Below are 19,212 nucleotides of genomic sequence, written 5' to 3'. Positions count from 1 at the left end.
AATGTACGTTTATCTGAAACGCTGCTTTTGTCGGTCTGGCAAGACACCAGTCGTATAGGCTTATCATTCTCTTTCCTTTTTTTGGTCAACTTTGCCCATGATTTTCCCCGACATATGTTTGTTCATAATCAGCCTTATCTTGAGATAAGAACTCGTTCTCTACCCTACATACCTATCTACACCGAGCTGTCAATGTTCCAAAGAGCCGCTGCCCATTTTCCTCAGCTCTATAATTGTTAAAGAACCACTGACAGAGAAATGATAGTCGGTTGATGAAAAATGATCTTCTTGTAGGTCATAGGGATGTTGTCGTGCATGTTGTGGTAATGTAAGTAGTGTAATTAAATTGATTTCGTGTCTTTGCCCGGGATGCAGGATGTTTTAATGATGAAATCCTGTCACTTACAACACTATGCTTCATCCGAACAAAAGCAGCTCTGGCTCTAAGAATGATGGGATATATAAATAGGGATGAAGGTTTGAGTACATGGCATTGTCTTACCCCATGATGCACCGCGACGACAAAATTGAACACATTCATCTACAAATGAGAAGTTTTTCCTTTTTTGCCAAACGAGGAAAGTGTTGATATCTTTTTTTGCGCTCCACAAACCAGGGCCCCTCGATACATCATCTGTAAGTACCTGCGGATGTGGTAATTCTATCTACTGTGAGAGGGACGTCTCCGACGTCATTACGTACATTTGTACCCCCGGGCTTGTTTTGATGTCGGAACATCTCTTTGGCAACATCGGTTCGTCATTGAGAGCGCAGAACCTAATTAAGAACAAAGTGACTACCGCTTCATGATCCTAATTCAATAACGCATCTCTTCTTTCCTCTGCATCGATACAGTGTCCTAGGTGACGTCAGAGCGTAGCTGATCCGAGCCCGAGGTCTTCGTGGTTGCGGACGCACAAAGTCTGGCCTGACGGGCGGAGACACTCGTGCCTGCTGCATTCAATAGGCCAATTTAGGAACACCATAGATTACGGAAAAATCGCCCACAGAAGCGTGAGACAGGCTGAGATTACAGCCATTGTGACTGGATAATCAGCAGTCCAGCGGGAGGTGATGCAGCTCCTGGCGCTGAACAGTCTGCCAGCGTCCAGGCTCCTGTCTGCACGGCTCGGGTAGGTGGATGGGCGGTCTGGCCGCGGTACTCCTGTTGCTCTCACCGCTCTCCAACGGACGCACGCGGTAGACTTCGCCACCGTTGTTCAATCCCAGTGTTTAATTCTACATCGTGGAGTAGTCTCGTCTTCAGCTCTCCGCAATTATTGAACTGAATCCCCACTTCGCATCTGTGCTCATCTAACCTCCGTTATTCAGCCCCAACAACAAACATTGCCGTAACCGGCGTCGCGCACCGCTCAGGCGTCTGAAGGCTCAGTTCGGCCGAGACTTGGTTAGGAAGCAGGCAGCATGGGGCAGAGCGAAGCCAAGCTGGACAAGAAGACAGTGGATGAGCTGGTGCGGCTGACGGACAGGAGGTTCACGGAGCAAGAAATCAGAGATCTGCACAAGGACTTCCTGCGGGACTGCCCGTCCGGGAAGGTGACGCTAGCCGGCTTCAGACGTGTGTACGGACGGTAGGTAGCCATTTTGTCATGCATGACCGTAATCCGCAATAATAGGCTTTACGCTCCCTTCTTTAACTGTGTAGGTAGAGTATGTAATTGTAGGCTTTCAAGCTAGAGACGTTTTGTTTTCTTCTCTCTAACATCTGTCTGCATCAAGCTACTTTGTCAGGAGATGTGCAATAAAAATCGTACGCCTCCTACCTCAACGGATATGGAAACAATTATGACTCAGGGAAATATGAGGCAATACAAGATATTGTATTTCAAATATGACCAAAAATCGTCATTGCCTTGTGTTTGGCTTATCGCTGTTTTATTACCCATAGGAACTGTTGCGCCGTTCCCCATGTTGTGTTAGTTAACACCGCTTTGCCTGAACGCCTACATGGTTTTGTGGCGTGTCTTCCCTCTTCTCTTGATTGATCTATTTACCAATCATTCCCCCCAGATAGACGTGCCTCACAGGTGACACCAATCCTGAGTGGGCGGTGTTATTCCCTATTGTGTCATATCTGGGTCCAGACACAGAGCTGCTCGTCCATTAAACCAGCCACAAACCATAAATCAAAACAGACTTATAGCATATAGCAATAATCCTTCGACATTGTGTTGATGAAAAGTGATATTAACTCCGGGGCAAGTGGTGATCCGAAAATAAAGCACACGAACCACGCATCATTTGTGTGAAAAACATATCTGATGTTCTTTCCGAAAAAAAAAAGCGAAAAAGCAACGTTTAACTGCTCGCCCGTTCACGTAGACGCTATCATTCACCATAACCTGTTGCTAGGCTCTCCCTGGAATGCGCAAATATACCCGCGCTGATAGAGAGAATAAAATTACATTAAGACAACGGCGCATGCAGTCTCGCAGGTACCCAGAGTACCAGGAAGGTGGTGAAGCTAATATAGAGGGCAGACCAGAGGTCTATTGAAGATAAGTGCTAGATAATTATGTGAGACGTACAGTGTTCTATCCTGAGGGTTGTATGAAAAGGCATGTTGTTTTCGTATAAGCAATCACGTAGATGATGGATCGGACGCATTTGGTGGCAACTCTTTCATGCATCATTGTCATTTACTGTCGGCCCCACCGGTCAGGTCTCTCAGCATGGATACAGCGGGAGAACACGACGGCACATGTTCAGAATACACACTGACGACAAAACACATATAACAGCTGCAGGAGAGGACAGCCATTTCATTATGTTGAATCCGCATGTTACCCAGATACATACTCTGCTTTGCTTGGTCCGGATAAGAACTGTCTAGTGTATATCTGTTACATTTATACAGTTATACAGTTCTAGAGTGTATATCTGTTACATTTACATGGCTACACGTTTATAGTCCTGTATCTACTCAAAAGCTTCGTTTGCTGAATGCAGAAATTCAACGGTAATATATCGACCTACCTTTCAATTTGAAAAGAGATGAAGTAGTTAATGTTTATGATATGGGTTAGACGTAAGTATGATGTACGCGATGACATTTTGTTCATGTGGTGGAGTATCAAGATTGCTTCAATCACAAGGCACATGTTCCTAAACTCCATATATTCTTCAACGCATAACTCGCATGTTGTAAGCATAATGTGAGCTTGCATAATCGTAATAACACATAAGGAATACGGTTTTACCCTGACTTAACGTGGTCATGGTATTCTATCATATAAGGGGATAACTGTCTTCAACACTCAGCGGCACGCCCCATTAAACTGAGAGGTCTGTCAGTACTCGGTACCATTAGAGATACTGACTGGAACGCCGGCCTTGGCCTTACTATGGATTTCTGCGTGTGGTTTGAAAAATGAATGTCTTCATGTTAGTGAGCAGTCTTGGCATGCTATCTTTGAGCTAAACTTTGTTGGCTGTATCTGAGAAGCGCAATTCTCATGTATACATGGCGTGATGCTGACACAAACAACTACATTGCCCTACGCTGTTACACCTATATATATATCAACTGATTTCCACACTTTAGATCTTATAAATGAATTCCTATATATCTTAAAGAAGAGATAATCCGTACGGTGTGCAAATAGGGAAATACATGAATGAGGCTGCAGGTTATACATCTAATTTTGCCATTGACAAATATTCTGTACGTAGTTTGTCGCATGCATATATATAACTGTTACATCTCTCTATATTCTGTGCGTAGGATGACTCAATCCATATATGTATTTAGCTCTGTTAAATATTAGTTGTACACTGTGTTGTCGACCAGGCGAAAGTCCCTGTACTTTTGTTAATTGAGTCTTTGAGTCAATTAAGAATCACTATAGGGAAAACCAGGAGATAGAGGTCTAAAACCTGTCACCCTCCGAGATAGGGGTAGGTTATGTGTTGGAGTCTCCGATACGACAGACGAGTCCTCGTGGGGATGAAGACCAATTTTGGACGCACATGAGCAACCACAGATGCTGTGCAAGGGAAGGAATGGATGGGAGAGAAACGCTGTTCCCTCCACTCTTTCTTTTTCTTTGGCAGCTGCTCTGTTGGCCCAAAAGTCCTAGTACCCAGTGTACACTGGTTTCTCCAGACTGTTCTGTCATGGTCGATTGCTTCCCAGGAAATGACATCGATGTTACAGCTCCGAAGGTTTGCCTTAAGGTTGTCTCTGTATCTTTTGAGCGGTCTTCCCTGGTTCTGGTTCCAACGTTTTCTGGTTGCTATGCCCTTGCTAGGTTTAATATGTACGAGTACAATAACCGCTGTAAAGGAACCCGTGGTGGATTCCCACACCAGATTGATGATGTGTTCATCATCCCGACTTCCTGCGTGGCGCCGCATGCAGGCCAGGTCTTGTAGACTTTTTCACCCCGCTACTGAATCAAGTTGATGAAGTCTCCTTCAGGGGTTTAGTACGCTGTCACGACCGTAATCCGCGGCATTACGCGGAATGATGGAGTTTGCTGCACGCACGGAGGCTTCTCTAGTTGTCTATCTTCAGGTGTTCCCCGGAGGACCCACCGTCTTCCGTGCAAGTCTCGCCTCTAACCAGGGCAATTTAACCTGCCCGATGAGAGGGAAATGCCATGTTGCCATATCGCCCTGATGGAAAGGGCTTTACGTTTTATGGCTATTTCATAAATAAAGATTTTCTCCAACCCCCTGGGTACGATAAGATGGTATTGGGTGGAAATGCAGGCTTTACATGAAGATAATCATTTGCATTTCAGTGGGTCGATCAGATTTCTTTCTTCCTTAAAGAATAGAGCAAATTAGAGGCGGTGATATAGTCGCTACTTTTCGCTGTGTTTTCAGATAAAATCAAAATGCTCCAATGTCTTTCATTTTGGCAATTTGCAAGGCACCTGTAAATACAACCGTTGACACCTGATGGAAAAGAAACAAGATTACGATAAGAAATTGGCGGGATCTTTTGAAACGTTGTCATTAAGGATGAGATTCACGTCCCTCTGGCAGTGCACTTTCTATCCGGCCTGTATTTACAGATAGTTAGTTATTCCTGGAAAGTGGCTTTTATACCCTTCTGTGGATCCTTATCTATGCGTGGGCCGTGGTTTTTAAACTATAACCTCCGCTCAAGGGCATCAGTGCTGCCTCAAGGTGTAGTGCGTATTATATGATGCCCGTCTACTGACACTAAAGTTCAAGAATGTTCTCTCCATCGTTGTCTGAGTGGCGTTCAAAAACGGGAGCTCACAGATTCTTACAGAAAATCGAAAACAGATTACGCTCGGTCGTAGTGAGGTACGCAACAGTCGGTCGTACATTTCTATTTCATTATCGCACCCACAAAGCTGATGATATGGTAATGTAGATGTTACAAGAAGTCCCGTTTAAAGCTCCCTTTTCAACTAGAAGGCCCTTCACTGTTCTCCACGTAAAGCCTAACTCACTTCTACGCACCGTGCTTTTTGAATACTCGTAGCCAGTCACCGTGAGCCAGTCCGAACTGGATGTTACCGAATCAATCTTGTATCTGGGGCGGTCATGTAATGTCGGGAAATTGAAATGGAAGGGATAATCAATAGGTGTTACTGGGCTACAAGAATGTTCCCCTCTGATTTACGTCAGGGCTTGCTGCTACATTACAAATGTGATATTCTCCGTATGAACTTTCACGACGAACGTCTTATATATTTTTGCACAAGAAAAAAAATCCCATTTTGACGTTTACCTTCGCAGAAGGAAAACACACTGTTTTTCCTCTTCTTCTCCAAACAAATAAGGCCAATGACCTAAACCAGACGTCTGTCACCATGGTAACTGGTGTTGAGTTACATCATGTTGAAATTTTACAGCAGGACGGATTTAGACTCTGTCACGACATATACGACTTTGTAAGAATTAACAGAGCAGACCATATGCAAAGGTAAACATTATGCATTTGCTTTGCAAATGTTACCTTTCTAGTCTATAATGTTTATTTTTGTTTCCAGGTACTTTCCGACAGGAACGGCGGACGAGTTTTCTGAGCACGTGTTCAGGACGTTCGACATTAACGGGGACGGCGTGGTGGACTTCCGGGAGTTCCTGATGGCCGCCAGCGCCACGTCCAAGGGCACGGCGGAGGACAAGCTGAGATGGGCCTTCAGTATGTACGACATGGACGGGGACGGCTGCATCACCAGGGCGGAGATGGTCAAAATATTACAGGTGGGTCGGCGCGCGGCTAACTTCCGCTTTGTAAACGGCCGTCGCCTTTTGAAACGGTCGATGCCATATCGCAGAACGGCTAACTTTACATGCAGGTGTATCAGCACGGTCCATCCACACCGTGATAATTCATGGCGTCAAGGTTGGGGTATAGGTTAGGATTTTAGAGCTAGCTGCGATTTTTGACCGGGTTCGAATCCGAGTTTGTGCTTTCTTCTTTCACTAATACCCTTTTCATGATGATTAAGTTACTTTATTTTAATTTGCCACCTTGATTATACTGTTATTATTTTATTGTGTATGGGGATTGCCCCCCAGGGTGCATTATATTGAAAATCGCCCCTCCAGGGCGATATGTTCTCTGGTTAAATAAATAAACAATGATCCTCCCTTACATTTGCAATTCGAATGTTGCTTTCTATAGTATATATTACGTTTATACGTTTTTTGACCTAAAAAAAGTTATGATACGCTCGGATATGGCATCGAAAGGCGACGATCGTTCTGAAAGGCGACGACCGTTCTGAAAGGCGACGACCGTTCAGAAAGGCGTCGACCGTTCTGAAAGGCGACGACCGTTCTGAAAGGTGACGACCGTTCAGAAAGGCGACGACCGTTTACGACACGGAAATTTGCGTCGGCGCGGGGCAACGTGAAGTTCAGACGAGGCGGGGGGTGGGGGGTGGTGTCACATGGCACCGTGAAGATGGGCACTGCAGGTGAGAGATGCTCAAGTATGGGCACACATGCCGTAAAAGTGTTGTCAATGTGAGCGCTAACAGGCTTGAGTGTGGTGGTGGAGTATCTATCATCAGAAGTGAAATGGTTGAGACATTGCAGGTAGCTATAGGGAGGGCAGGCATTAACTTGAATCCTGAGGACGAGAGTAGTCTCCACCAGACTCCTTTGCAGGCTGAATACTAGTAAATAGTAGAAATAAGCGGCCAGACAGAGAGGGTCCACTTGCCTGCTCTGGCCGGCCAACTCCTCTGGCCAATGAAATCCCCATTTTTTAGGCCGATTTGCACTATTTATTCAGCATGCAAAGGAGTCTGGTGGAGACTAGGGCGAGAGCGTAAGCCTATACATGATAACCTCGCAATAGTTGTAATATTGAAAGTTATTACTGAAAATTGAAGACGACATTTGGTTTGTAATGAAAACATCTCTCGGTCAATGTTGTAAGTTCCATTCACCAGAGTACAATCCGTCCCACAGTCCATCCACAAGATGATGACGCCCCAGATGAGGACAGCCTTGCTGTCAGACAATTACTCCCCACAAGAACGGACGGACCAACTCTTCAAACTCATGGACGCCAACAAGGACGACGAGATCAACATCAACGAGTTCATCAGGGGAGCCCAGCAGGACAAGGACCTCATCGCCATGTTGACTCAAAACGTCGTGCAGTAGAAAACAAGGACAGCACTGAGTTTATATAGATTCTACTGATCTTTTTCCTTTTAGTTAGTGACTGTAGTTTGAAACATTTCCAACAGGGGTCGCCTTAAGTCTTTAACATTCTGCTCAGATAGCACGAGCGAAAGGTGATTAATGTGATGAAAGATCATAATCCATGGGGATATTAAATTTTTCGACACGTCATAACAAATCTGCTCCAGGATATCATTCTGAGGTAAGATTTACGGAGTTTCTTTGCTCGGTATGTCATCTCTTCTCCGAAGACGATTTCCCGAAGGAATGATATTTTCACTAGGATGTGTTGTTTATTTTAATTTGTTTGTTTGTTTGTTTGTTTGTTGGTAAGTGAATATGACAAACGCTTTGACATAATCTCTAGAATAATGGTGGGTAAGCATTAGAGTATGGAAAAATTAGTGGATGTTTTCGCTGTTAGAATATTTTTATTACTGATATCATATGATATGTATACGTAATTTATATTTTGCATTAGTTTTGGATATATTTCATGATGGTTAGAGTATTGCTTAGTATTGAATTTGGTACTGATACATCGATCATCATTGCTTGTACCATATATATCCGTTTTACAAACGGATTGGTAGATGGCGCTTCTGTATGTATGATTCGCGGTAAGCTTTTGCGTACATGAACAGGTGTTTTGGAAATGGAAGGGTATATATATTGAAAAGGGGAAACTATCAACGCGGATGCGGCTCTTCGTTTCTTTATATATGTAGTACTAGTACTCACGGAAAGTTTTGTAAACACAAAGAACTTGACATACAGAGTAGTTTGAAAACCATATGTGATATATAATGATACGCTTCCCTATTAAGTCCACATGAGTATGAATATCCACAAACACGTCAAAGGGAATGGAAAGATAGATGCCGACTTATTAGACTTTTGTAATAAACAACTTAGAAGTTGTAAATAGGGTTCATTAACTTGTGTCGCCCGAACTGTTATCTAACATACCGGCATCTGGCGTCACCGCGAGTGCAATTGACTCAATAGTAGGCATAGACATGTGCCTAGCTAGTATCGGCAACCGTTGGTGTACATGTATATGTCGTTACTGTCTGTTGTTAGAAATAAAAAAAGCCAAACGTACTTCCTTCTACATGTCGTTTTTTTAAAAAATCACAGTCCCAAAGCATCATGAATGTTAAAGGTAAAAGTACCGGGTAAACGGCTGCAAAATCAGACCATGAATACTAGTCAATACACACCCAATTACAACACATTACACTGCTCAGTCCTTATGATACGTTCTTATCAGATTAACACTTTAGGACGATGATATCGTGGGTAATTGGTATGTAACTGGCTTGATATGTAACTCGCTGAGGGCACCACTGATAAGAATTTGTCACACGACCCAAGTTTGTATCTTAAGTCCCTTCGGCAGCCGAATCTGATCTGATAAGATCTGGACTCAACCTCGACACGTAAATAACAATTTCATCATAATGGGTAGTGCTCCACACACTTTTGTGGAACTGTCGCAAGGGTCTGTGCGGTTGCCATTCAGTGCCACCAGGTGACCTCAAGACGGCTTTCCCCAACAGAAGTTAGGTTCATAGGAACAACAACTTGCAGGGTAAGTGACTTCAATAACATCCTTGCTCGTACCAAACGTTTATCTGTGCCCTCCCGACGATGCCCTTGGCAAAGACTCCCCCTTCCTCTTCTCGCCGCCTACTACCCCGAGCTGCGGTCCTTAAATCAACCACATGTGACATCTGGAAACAACGGGTATGGGCAAGGGCGCCCTTATAAAGCTATCCCGATCAATTCTCCGTTCTACAAGCGGTTTGGGGGCAGACACAGCTGCCGCGGCTCGGCAGACCGTTCTTACTTACAGCTCCCTGCTGAGTGTGTGTTTAACTACCACCAAGAGTTGTATATCATCACCCGGACCAAGCACAAGGTCGGCACAGAACATACTACTGTTCACTAGAGACTGCAGGATGTAGTCAAGGCCCCAGCGAAAAGGTGCGTATGTACGTTTACATTTGCGCTGTTTTAATAGGTTTCTGTTTTTATAACTTGTTAAAGTAAAGCATACGGTGAGTGAGTTGCCTCCATACCTGTCACAAGTATGTACGCGACAATTATATATACAGAGGGATTAAAACAGAATAGATTTAGAAAGATCTAGAAGTGAGATCTAGACCTGCGCTTGCATGGCAACGCTTGTTTTATTGTGGCGCATATGCCATGTCCATACCACACTATTAGATTGCCTTTATTATATTGAGTTTTACCTGAGTTCCATATCATCACAACGCTTCCTCGAATCTTCGAGGGACATGCGAAACTACGCATCAGTTTATAATCCAATACATGTACGCACTGCTGTTCAAGAGGTTTCTAGTCTGTATCTGTATTTGTTCAAAGCGATGACATAAGAGCCGGCGATGATATGTTTTCATCAACAATGCCCAAATATGTTTATAGGTCATGTATTCCAACAATGTCAGGAAGGTCTGTACGAGGTCGGCTTCAAACACTCTTGTCCCCCGCATGTATACGCTTGTCACTCGTCGAAAATGGAATGACATCAACCACATTGATCGATGTTGTAAGAATCGTACGTGTATATCATAACTAGCCTTCTGTGTATCAGGTCTATCGATTCGTATTTACGGCCATTGTTAGTTTTGTTCACTGCTTTCACCCATATCATGAAAAGACAGTGTCTCTTCGCTGCTACTTCCCCTCAGAGAAGACAAAAAATGTCTTAAGCAAATTTTCTGTTTAGCACATTATACATAAGTGGTGAAAGTTGAAAAACAAATGCCCTGTTTGTTTGAAATACAGATATTCCGTCGAGGATGGATTTCAAGAGAACAAACCATACATTTTCTCAGAGAATTTCGGCTGTAAACAGAAAACTTGACAATCCCAGCTAAGTGTGACCAGGTTCCGGGTTCAATACGTCAGTGGCAGAAGTTAAGAGCTTCGCGTAGGTGGTCTGTGTTCTATCGATCATCGACTTCGTAACACGACTTGTTAAAAGCTACCGAATTTGACATGCGCTGTTGTAGCGCTCTAGCTCGTCGTCATGCAAATTATTATTAGCTCTTAATAAGGTCCAGGTTAAATTCTTTGCTTGAAGCCGTTTGTTAAAATTTTATACTATTTTTTTACATCCGTATAATTCTTATCTCCCACCAGGGATCCAACACGCCTAGTGTTGGCTTGTCTTTTTATACTGTGGTTCGGTGCGCTACAAGCGCCATCTCCTCTTAGCCACCATTGGCAAGGACACCCAATAGCCTCTCGTCCCGCACGAATTGGTCCACTTCAGCCAGACGGGTTGGCAGCTGCCGGGGTGTCACTGCCAAGAACCAGTAGCCAGCCGCGCAACATGGGCAAGAGTGGCAGCAAGCTAAACAAGAAGACGCTGCAGGACCTCATAGAGAACACAAACTTTTCCGAAGAGGAAATCAAGCAGCTGTACAAGGGATTTCACAGGGACTGCCCGACTGGCAAGGTCACGCTCAAGGAGTTCAAGTACATATACGGGAGGTAAGCTGGATATGCTCAAAGTTGTGGGTCAACGACTCCAAACTAACGGGTAACTAACGGGAAAGGGATATCTAAAAAAAGATGAAGATGACTGTATTACCCACTTTTGTGTTAAGATACGACTAATTATAAGGCACAAGGACTTTTGTAAGGTCTTCTACAAACATCTTCAAATCATACAAAAGTAAATATTAACAGATTATATATCAAAGTCAAATGAAACCATTGCAGAAGTGTGGCATGAACTAGCGCCACTTCTAGAGGCGGCCACAATTAGCAAAACAAACACAGACGATCTTGGTCATCGTTCATCTTGCACATCATACCATGGCGTCATAGTTTTCGTCTATAATTGCCGACAGCAAGTCGTAGCAATACACCGAGCTTGTGACCAATTCTGGCTCAAAATAGCCACAGCAAATCATCCCTAGGACACGATGTATTTTCCATATACATTGTACATGGCGGCCACATGTTTGGTATTGGGACTCCTCTAGACTGTAATGGTAAAGGGCCGTGTCTACAGCCGGCGTTTTGCTACCCAAAATAACCCTACATCATTCGTGTCTTACGGCCAGGATTATGATGGATTGCTTAGAACTCTTCCGACTGGTCAACTAACGTGAGAACGCACATGTCTAACACGTGATACATGTATATCATTAGCCTCTACCAGGTTTCGGGAGGCGGCTGGAAAGAGTAGAAATCGGCCAAATAGATAGCATGCCAGGGAAGTTGGTCTGCTGGGAGAGAACAGTTTGCCGCTCCCGAACTCCCCCGGCATGTTATCTCTCTATTTGGCCGATTTCTACTCTTTCCAGCCGCCCCCCCGAAGCCTGGTAGAGGCTAGTACATCATTGTTTTCAGCAGCTGGAGTTTATCCTTTTAGATATTTATGTTTGAAAGACGACTTAGACATGACAAGAAGAAGATGTTTGTAAGCCTTAATTAGCCAGAAATTTGACCGTGTGGGGTCGTGTGGCGTAGCGGCAGAGCGCTCGACTCGGAACCAAGAGGTCCCGGGTTCAAGTCCTGACATGTCACCAATCTTGTGCCCTTGGGAAAGGCACTTAACACGACTTACTTCACTTCGCTCAGGTGAAAATCTGTATTGTATTGTCCCCTGTGTTGGTGGCGGCATTAATATAAGTTGAAAAAACTTGAATGTGCCCTCACTACGTCTTGTGATTACATGTTGGAATTAAAAAAAATTCGATCGTGCATTTTACAGATTCTTCCCATCGGGGAACGCAGACGACTTCGCCAAGCATGTCTTCAGGACGTTCGACACCAACAAGGACGGGTACGTCGACTTCTCGGAGTTCCTGACGGCCGTGAGCATGACGTCACGGGGCAGCGTGGAGGACAAGCTGAGATGGACGTTTGGGATGTACGACCTGGACAAGGACGGTTTCATCACCAGGGACGAGATGCTCAACATTCTGGAGGTGAGGTTTTTATCACCTTGTGAAGGAACCTCGTAATATTAGTTTATCAGGTCTGCGACGACGATAAAGTGATGAAGATATGAATCATATCATCAATCATAATTTTCAGTTTCTCCAGAGATTTTGAGTTGGCAAATCTGAATAAAACCCTTACGGAGAAGGATATTTTTCGTTTACATCAGGATAAAATTATCCGGCTAAGCCCCGCCAAAGAAATTTAGACGCCAGGTAGAAACGGTGTCTTTTTTTGCCAAGAAAGGAGAAGACTCTCAATGACTCCTCTGTATAAAGTGATAATGACACACAAAATGACACATGGCTGTACGATTGTGCTCCAGGCCATTTACGATATGATGGGGCCTGAAGTCATTGAGTCCCTTCCACCAGAGGAGAGGTGTCCCGCGAAAAGGAGAGACAAGATTTTCGAGCTGCTGGACCATAACGACGACCACATCATCACCCTGGAGGAGTTCCTAGAGGGAGCGCAGAGAGACAAGGCCCTGGTGGAGGTCCTGACCAACGGGATATTGAAGAAGTGAGAGAAAAAAACTTCACCTGTATCCAGTCCTGAGCGTTGGCAAATTATCATAGAAAAGGTGTTTCCTACACCTTTGAAGAAGTGAGAAAAGCTTCACCTGTATCCAGTCCTGAGCGTTGGCAAAGTATCACAGAAACGATGTTTCCTATATTCTTATCAATGGCAAGTCAATAGATGACTCAGTTCTATGAGTATTGTGGTCATAAATTTTAACTCATTGAGATGTTGATTTACATTGTCCACCTGATAGCGACTTTACCATAAATGTTTTTCTGTCTTTACTTTGCTTCTGTGCTGTCTTTTGTACTTTTACCTTTGCATACAGCATAGCTGTGTAAGAGCTAGCACTCTTTTACAGTGCACTATTATTATGCAAGGCTAAGGCTCCAGGGGCTTCAGTTTAGGGAGCAATTTAGGTAATCATGTTTGCTTATATAGTTCTCAGATTTAATATCTGAGGCAACCATTGCAAGGCCTTATATACATGTACTTATTGCAGTAGATGTGATGAAGAAAGATTAATATTGCCAGATTTTCCTGCAGTTTCTTTCCTGTTACACAAGGATGCACACACACACACACACACACACACACACACACACACACACACACACGCACGCACGCACACACACACACACACACCACTGATGGAGAATATGTCTTTCATTCACAATGAAATGTGTCACACATTTTCCTCAATCTTATGATGTCATTTTGTACTTTTCCGACAATAATCTCTTACATAATCAAGGTCATGAATATCACACTGATTCACACTTACTCTGATGCAACACAGATATTGCCTGTACAGACATATACCACAGTATCTCTTGATTCAGCAGCATGGTGTGTTATGGACCCTCACAAGGACGGAAACTCAGGCCAGACCCTCCACTGCCTGTAGATGGAATGATATCAACTGTTCAGCCATTGTCAATATACTGTTGCTTGGAACCATATGTATGGCATAAACAAAGTGTCAGGCTTTAATTTGGAACAAATGATGGGAATTATACAGTAGTGCCAAGTTTGAGAAAAGTGGAGAGCAATTGGGCATAAATTTTACATGTAATGCTTGTGATGCTCCTATATATACATGCCACTTACCCTCAATATAAGCCTTGAGAAGGATGGTGTCGGCAATGTTTTCCCCTGAATCAGATGACAAGTAGGCAGGGACCAACATGTACACATCTCCTTTGTGTGACATCACCTCAACGTCTTGTGCTCCTGGGAAGAAAAGTAAACTTCTTTCAGCCATGTTACCTCAAGTCTCAAAAGGCCTTGTTAAGAAATGAATGAAGTCCTCATGATTAGTCTTGATCCAAGAATTCTTCACAGAAAATAAACCTGACATACTGAAGTAAATAATGCTGTAATGCAAACATTACTCTATGCAGGTGCATAACGAAAAAAAAAGAAAGATAACATAAAAACAAAACCAGAAACTAAAATACTTGTTGATATTGGTGGATCTGATAACTGCAGTATGTTGGGTAAACCTTGTAGGTCCAGGTAGAAGGGATCCTGAGTGAAGGCATTGACACCTGCCCACTTAAACAGGCGCACCCTTCCATCAGACACCACGACAGACAGGTACCAGTTACCTGGAGAAGCAGGCACAGTTACAATTCATGGTACAAATGTATAAGACTAGTCATCATCAGCATCATCAGTTGGCTGCAAGTTCCTCTACTTTCCCTTGTTGCTAGCAAAGTCAGAGATTTGTTTCACAGATAGTTGGTACTCAACATCAAACTGATAAATGGTATAATTATATCAGACATAGCCAAAATGAAAAAGTCAGTGGAAATCGTGTTATAGGTTCAAGACAGACATGAAATTTGTATAGTATCGTTCGATTATTAACAGGACAAAATAGTGACATCTCACCGTACGCAGAAAAGAATTCCACATCATATGCTCCTGGAACCTGAAGGGTTTGTAGAATAACGTCCTCGAACTGGCCTGCAAAACTGTCAAACCTGCCCAAAAAATGTAAAGGCAATGTCTCATCAGTAGATCAATAAAGGACTGATATTCCTTATGTTTAGGCATTCTGAAGGGACTATTACTCTACTCCTACTGTTCTGACATGAAGAGTAGTTATCATTGATACACGGCTTTGATATAAAAAGAAGAGGGCTGTACCTGTATATAATGACAGGTGAGATCATGTCAGGTGACTCCCTGGGGTTGTGTTGTGCCCAGGCCACAAACATCTTCCCTTTTATCTCAAACAGATCACAGTCCACAGCATAGTAGGTGGGAAATTCATGGAGCAAGTAGAACTGTAAGAAAGCAACAAAAAATTGGCATGTAGTGATATCAATAGGAGCTCCAGCAGTAAAATTTCTGGAGCAACCCTGGTGAGCCCAATATGACACATACCACTGAAAACAGAAGATATTATTACCCATTGCATTAGCACCTATGAGAGATAAAATTAACTTGTACACAAATGTGACTGACCTGTTCTCGAGCAGAATCCCATACAAAGACTTGTGACATCAAGTGTCCAGTGTCCCTGTCCGAGTCGTGATGATTGGCCACACACAGGTAGGTGGTGCTGTCCATCTGCAGGACGTCCATGGCAGAGGCACCGACCGTTGATAGGGACTGCACCCAGGTGAAGGCAAAGTCATCTCCCTGTCTTATCATCTTGTAAACTGGAGAAAGGAACAAATTTTCAAGTCGGTGTATGTCAAGCTGAATTGTTGCAAAACATCACAAAACCAACTTCTGTGCAGGCCAGGAAAATATTTCAAAAGCTTCTGAATATATTTCCTAACAGAACGATATTTCACTGTCATACTTTAATAAATAGAGATAAGCATGTCCATTCGATGTCATTACCAGCAGATGGGGTGTTGCTAGACTTTATCTCCTCGTCGTAACTATTGGCGACGACCAGGTACACTCCCCGTGCCGATCCGAACATGACCAGGTCGGTGGCTCCCCTGGTGGGGATGACCATGGGGCTGTCTGTGACAGGACTGAGGATGACTGACACCTCGTCATACGGGGAGGCAGGAGGGAGGAAGTCCAGACAGGCCAGGGTCCCTGAACCACGGTTCAGCCAGATGATGAACGGCATGTCGTGTACTGTGTAAAACTGGGGGAAAAGGTACCAAAACCATTGACTTGACAGTCTGCAGAAAGTCATCCTTGCCAAACGCTGCCTAAATAGTCTTCATACATTGAAGTTTTTGTTTTGCATTCGGGCAGACAAAATGAGCAACAAAACAATCTTTCATCTATTCAAAATGGTCTTACCTTGCCATACACTGTCTAAAAACCTTCACTAAATGTATTTTACATTGAAATGTAACTTGTAGTACATACAACATGTTTGTGTGTAACATGATACATTGTTATTTGAATGATAATACCAGGTATATATGTCATTTGGCACACAGTCATTACCAAATCCCAGTCTTTTTTATAATAGTGAATCACACAGATGTATCTGGTGAGACTTTTTAATAAGTAATGACAAGTAGTCCTATACCTCAATGCTGCTGGGGTTGTGAGTTGGTAAGCTGAGTTCAGGGAAAGGTAGACAGTGCGGGTCCCCTTCTCCACATATGTACCCCAGACTGGCTGAGCAGGGGTCACTGTCTCTGTCAGCATTGGGTACAGGAGTTAGGACAATGAACCAGTAGTCCCAGTTTGGGTCTGGCTGGAAGAACGACCCTTTGACTGCCCCGGGTGTTTTGATGGTCTGGATTATGTTGAAGTAACCAATTTGCTGAGGCAGGCCTGTGGAATCAATGAGTGAAAATATGTACTGGTTTAAATATTTTTTTTTTCATTTCTACATGTTACCTATTGGTTAGTGAGACCTAAGAGAAAAGGTCTACATCTTAGGCTCAATTAAATCACTAGACTTCAAGTAAGTGTTGTGCATTGTAAGTATTGTCATTGAGACAAAATGACACAGATAATATTTCTTTATTCTGTTTTATTCTAACCACTGTCATCTGACACCCATACTAGTATTCATGGGAGAAACACCATATGTAAATGTATAGCAGAAGCGTTCTTACATTATATCATGTGGCTGGAAATGGTTTGTTATCCTCAGGATACTGAGATTATATTAAAGTACTACCTGATGTCCTGTCAATCAGATCATTGATGACAGGACAGAGATCTTGAAGCTGGTGTCTGAAGTTGCCCAGCTGACTGTGTTTGGGGTAACAGAAGTCTGGCAGGTCAGGAATGGCAGAGAGGTTCAGTCCTTCCACAGGTCCATGCAGGGTGACATCTCCATGGATGAACACTTTACCACCAAAGGTTATACTCTCATTATACGTGTTGCTCTGAAACTACACAAATATACACCATGGGCTGTAAGAAAATGGTGTATTTTTTGTATCATAAAAGGACTTTCCTGGTTGATCAGGTAATAAAACAAAAAGCAATAAAAATAATTGCTGGTAAATAAAAATGTCATAATATTGTGATTCTTTTTTTTTAAATTATTCACTCAACAGAAAGTACAGGGACTTTTGTATGGTTTCTACAACTAAAGATCTAACAAAGCTCATATAAAGCACCTTAAAACATATCATCTAGATAATTGGAATAATAGTTAAACACACCTTTTCAAGTGTTTTGAAGTGTTTGTAAACAACTCCATACAGCCGATCCAAGTTGATGCCATATAGTTCTTCAGTCTGTAGATTTTTCTCAATGATGACATCACCTACAAATGTCTTCTTGCCCCCGATGATCTGGTCTTCTCCCACATTGACAAAATCTTCAGGAAACTTGAACCCGTTCACAGTCTGGTCAACTTTCAGGCTGCCTGTGGACAATATAGAAAAACTGAAATGAGTGGATTGAATCTACAAAATATATTTATGGTACACTTAGTCTAAGAAAGTTGTGTTAATAAAGTGACTGACACTACCAGTAAAATTATAATACTTCAAAAAAGATAAAGAAGTTCATCAAAAGTGGATGTTATTTTTACTTAAAAGTGCACATCCATTGTAACAACTGTTTCAGGAGAATGTTGAGAGATGTACATGACCATACAATCTACAATGCTGGCTCTACTATGAGAGACAATGTCACAAATGTGAACTTGCCAGTTATTTCCAAGTCCTTGAATGTGACCTGTCCTGAAATCTCCTGATCAGTGGACAGGGTGACGACCCTACTGGCCAGTGCGGACACGTCAACCCCATCCACCAATCCTGTCACAGCTACACTGCCATCCACCTCCAGGTCTCCAGCAAAGGTGACGGGGCCAGAGATGTTCTGATCAGTGTGCAGAAGGACTGCATCGCTGATGTTTATTCCATTGATGAGCCCTGCAAAATAAATAACACATAATTTCTTTAAAGCAAAAGTTACAATAGTGCCAGTTTATACTGCAGTGTTCAGAGTGAAGAGACATGGTAGACAAAGTGACATGTTTAAGAAATGGTATAGTCATACCTGGAATAGTCATGTCACTTTGGACAACTAAGTTGTTGGCAAAAGTTTTGTGTCCTGAGATGTCCTCGTCCCATCCTTGATGTACCATGTCCTTGTACAGCTCTGAGATGTCTACTCCATTTATGGTGCCTCCAGAGTTCAGTACAACATCACCTGTGAATAGCACAAGCAGGGAAGGCAACATCAACAGCAAGGTATGTAATGTTATAGGAGAGCAGCCATGCAGCATGCAGTGTGTTCTTGGAATAAGTAACTTTAAAAGTATTCAACAAGTCAGTATAAATGCTGATAAATACAGATACTACATCACATGTGTTTCGCAAAGTCTACTAATCTCAGGCATTATTGCAAGCTCTTTCCAAATCTCAAAATTCCTCTCATGTAAGACACCTGGCTAGGTTCCTTGTTTTCATGCTGCAGTACTGTCCAGCACAGCTAGGAGCTTACCCTCAACACGGAGGTCTCCCTTCACAGTCAGTCCATCTGGATGTGAGAAGATGACCTGAGGGGTTGAGACGGTCTGGTTCGCTGACTTCAGCATGGTATTGTGTAGAAAGTCATGCATGTTCACCTCATTGATTGTGTTCACCTGAAGAGACA

At 43.1% G+C, this 19,212-nt stretch overlaps 3 protein-coding genes across 3 annotated transcripts; 2 read left to right on the top strand and 1 right to left on the bottom strand.

Moving 5' to 3' along the window:
- The first annotated feature begins 855 nt into the window (after positions 1–855).
- Positions 856–8,743, top strand: LOC109473616 (neurocalcin-delta-like). The gene is made up of 3 exons (XM_019773541.1): positions 856–1,592; positions 5,994–6,210; positions 7,429–8,743. The coding sequence occupies exons 1-3, from the start codon at positions 1,426–1,428 to the stop codon at positions 7,624–7,626; spliced, it is 582 nt and encodes a 193-aa protein (XP_019629100.1). The 5' UTR covers positions 856–1,425; the 3' UTR covers positions 7,627–8,743.
- Positions 8,744–9,352: 609 nt separating this feature from the next.
- On the top strand, positions 9,353–13,700 carry LOC109473617 (neurocalcin homolog). The gene is made up of 4 exons (XM_019773542.1): positions 9,353–9,636; positions 10,822–11,175; positions 12,407–12,623; positions 12,962–13,700. The coding sequence occupies exons 2-4, from the start codon at positions 11,015–11,017 to the stop codon at positions 13,160–13,162; spliced, it is 579 nt and encodes a 192-aa protein (XP_019629101.1). The 5' UTR covers positions 9,353–9,636; positions 10,822–11,014; the 3' UTR covers positions 13,163–13,700.
- Positions 13,701–13,782: 82 nt separating this feature from the next.
- Positions 13,783–19,201, bottom strand: LOC109473588. The gene is made up of 13 exons (XM_019773496.1): positions 19,060–19,201; positions 18,613–18,765; positions 18,261–18,485; positions 17,769–17,974; positions 17,276–17,492; positions 16,673–16,923; positions 16,018–16,276; positions 15,634–15,830; positions 15,313–15,452; positions 15,055–15,146; positions 14,664–14,768; positions 14,269–14,391; positions 13,783–14,059 (listed from the first exon to the last, which is right to left on the bottom strand). The coding sequence occupies exons 1-13, from the start codon at positions 19,175–19,177 to the stop codon at positions 14,013–14,015; spliced, it is 2,133 nt and encodes a 710-aa protein (XP_019629055.1). The 5' UTR covers positions 19,178–19,201; the 3' UTR covers positions 13,783–14,012.
- Between the last annotated feature and the right edge of the window lie 11 nt (positions 19,202–19,212).

This window comes from Branchiostoma belcheri, unplaced genomic scaffold (genome assembly GCF_001625305.1).
Source record: "Branchiostoma belcheri isolate BF01 breed outbred unplaced genomic scaffold, Haploidv18h27 scaffold3, whole genome shotgun sequence".
NCBI classification, from domain to species: domain Eukaryota; kingdom Metazoa; phylum Chordata; class Leptocardii; order Amphioxiformes; family Branchiostomatidae; genus Branchiostoma; species Branchiostoma belcheri.
This window is presented reverse-complemented; position numbering and strand designations above follow the sequence as displayed.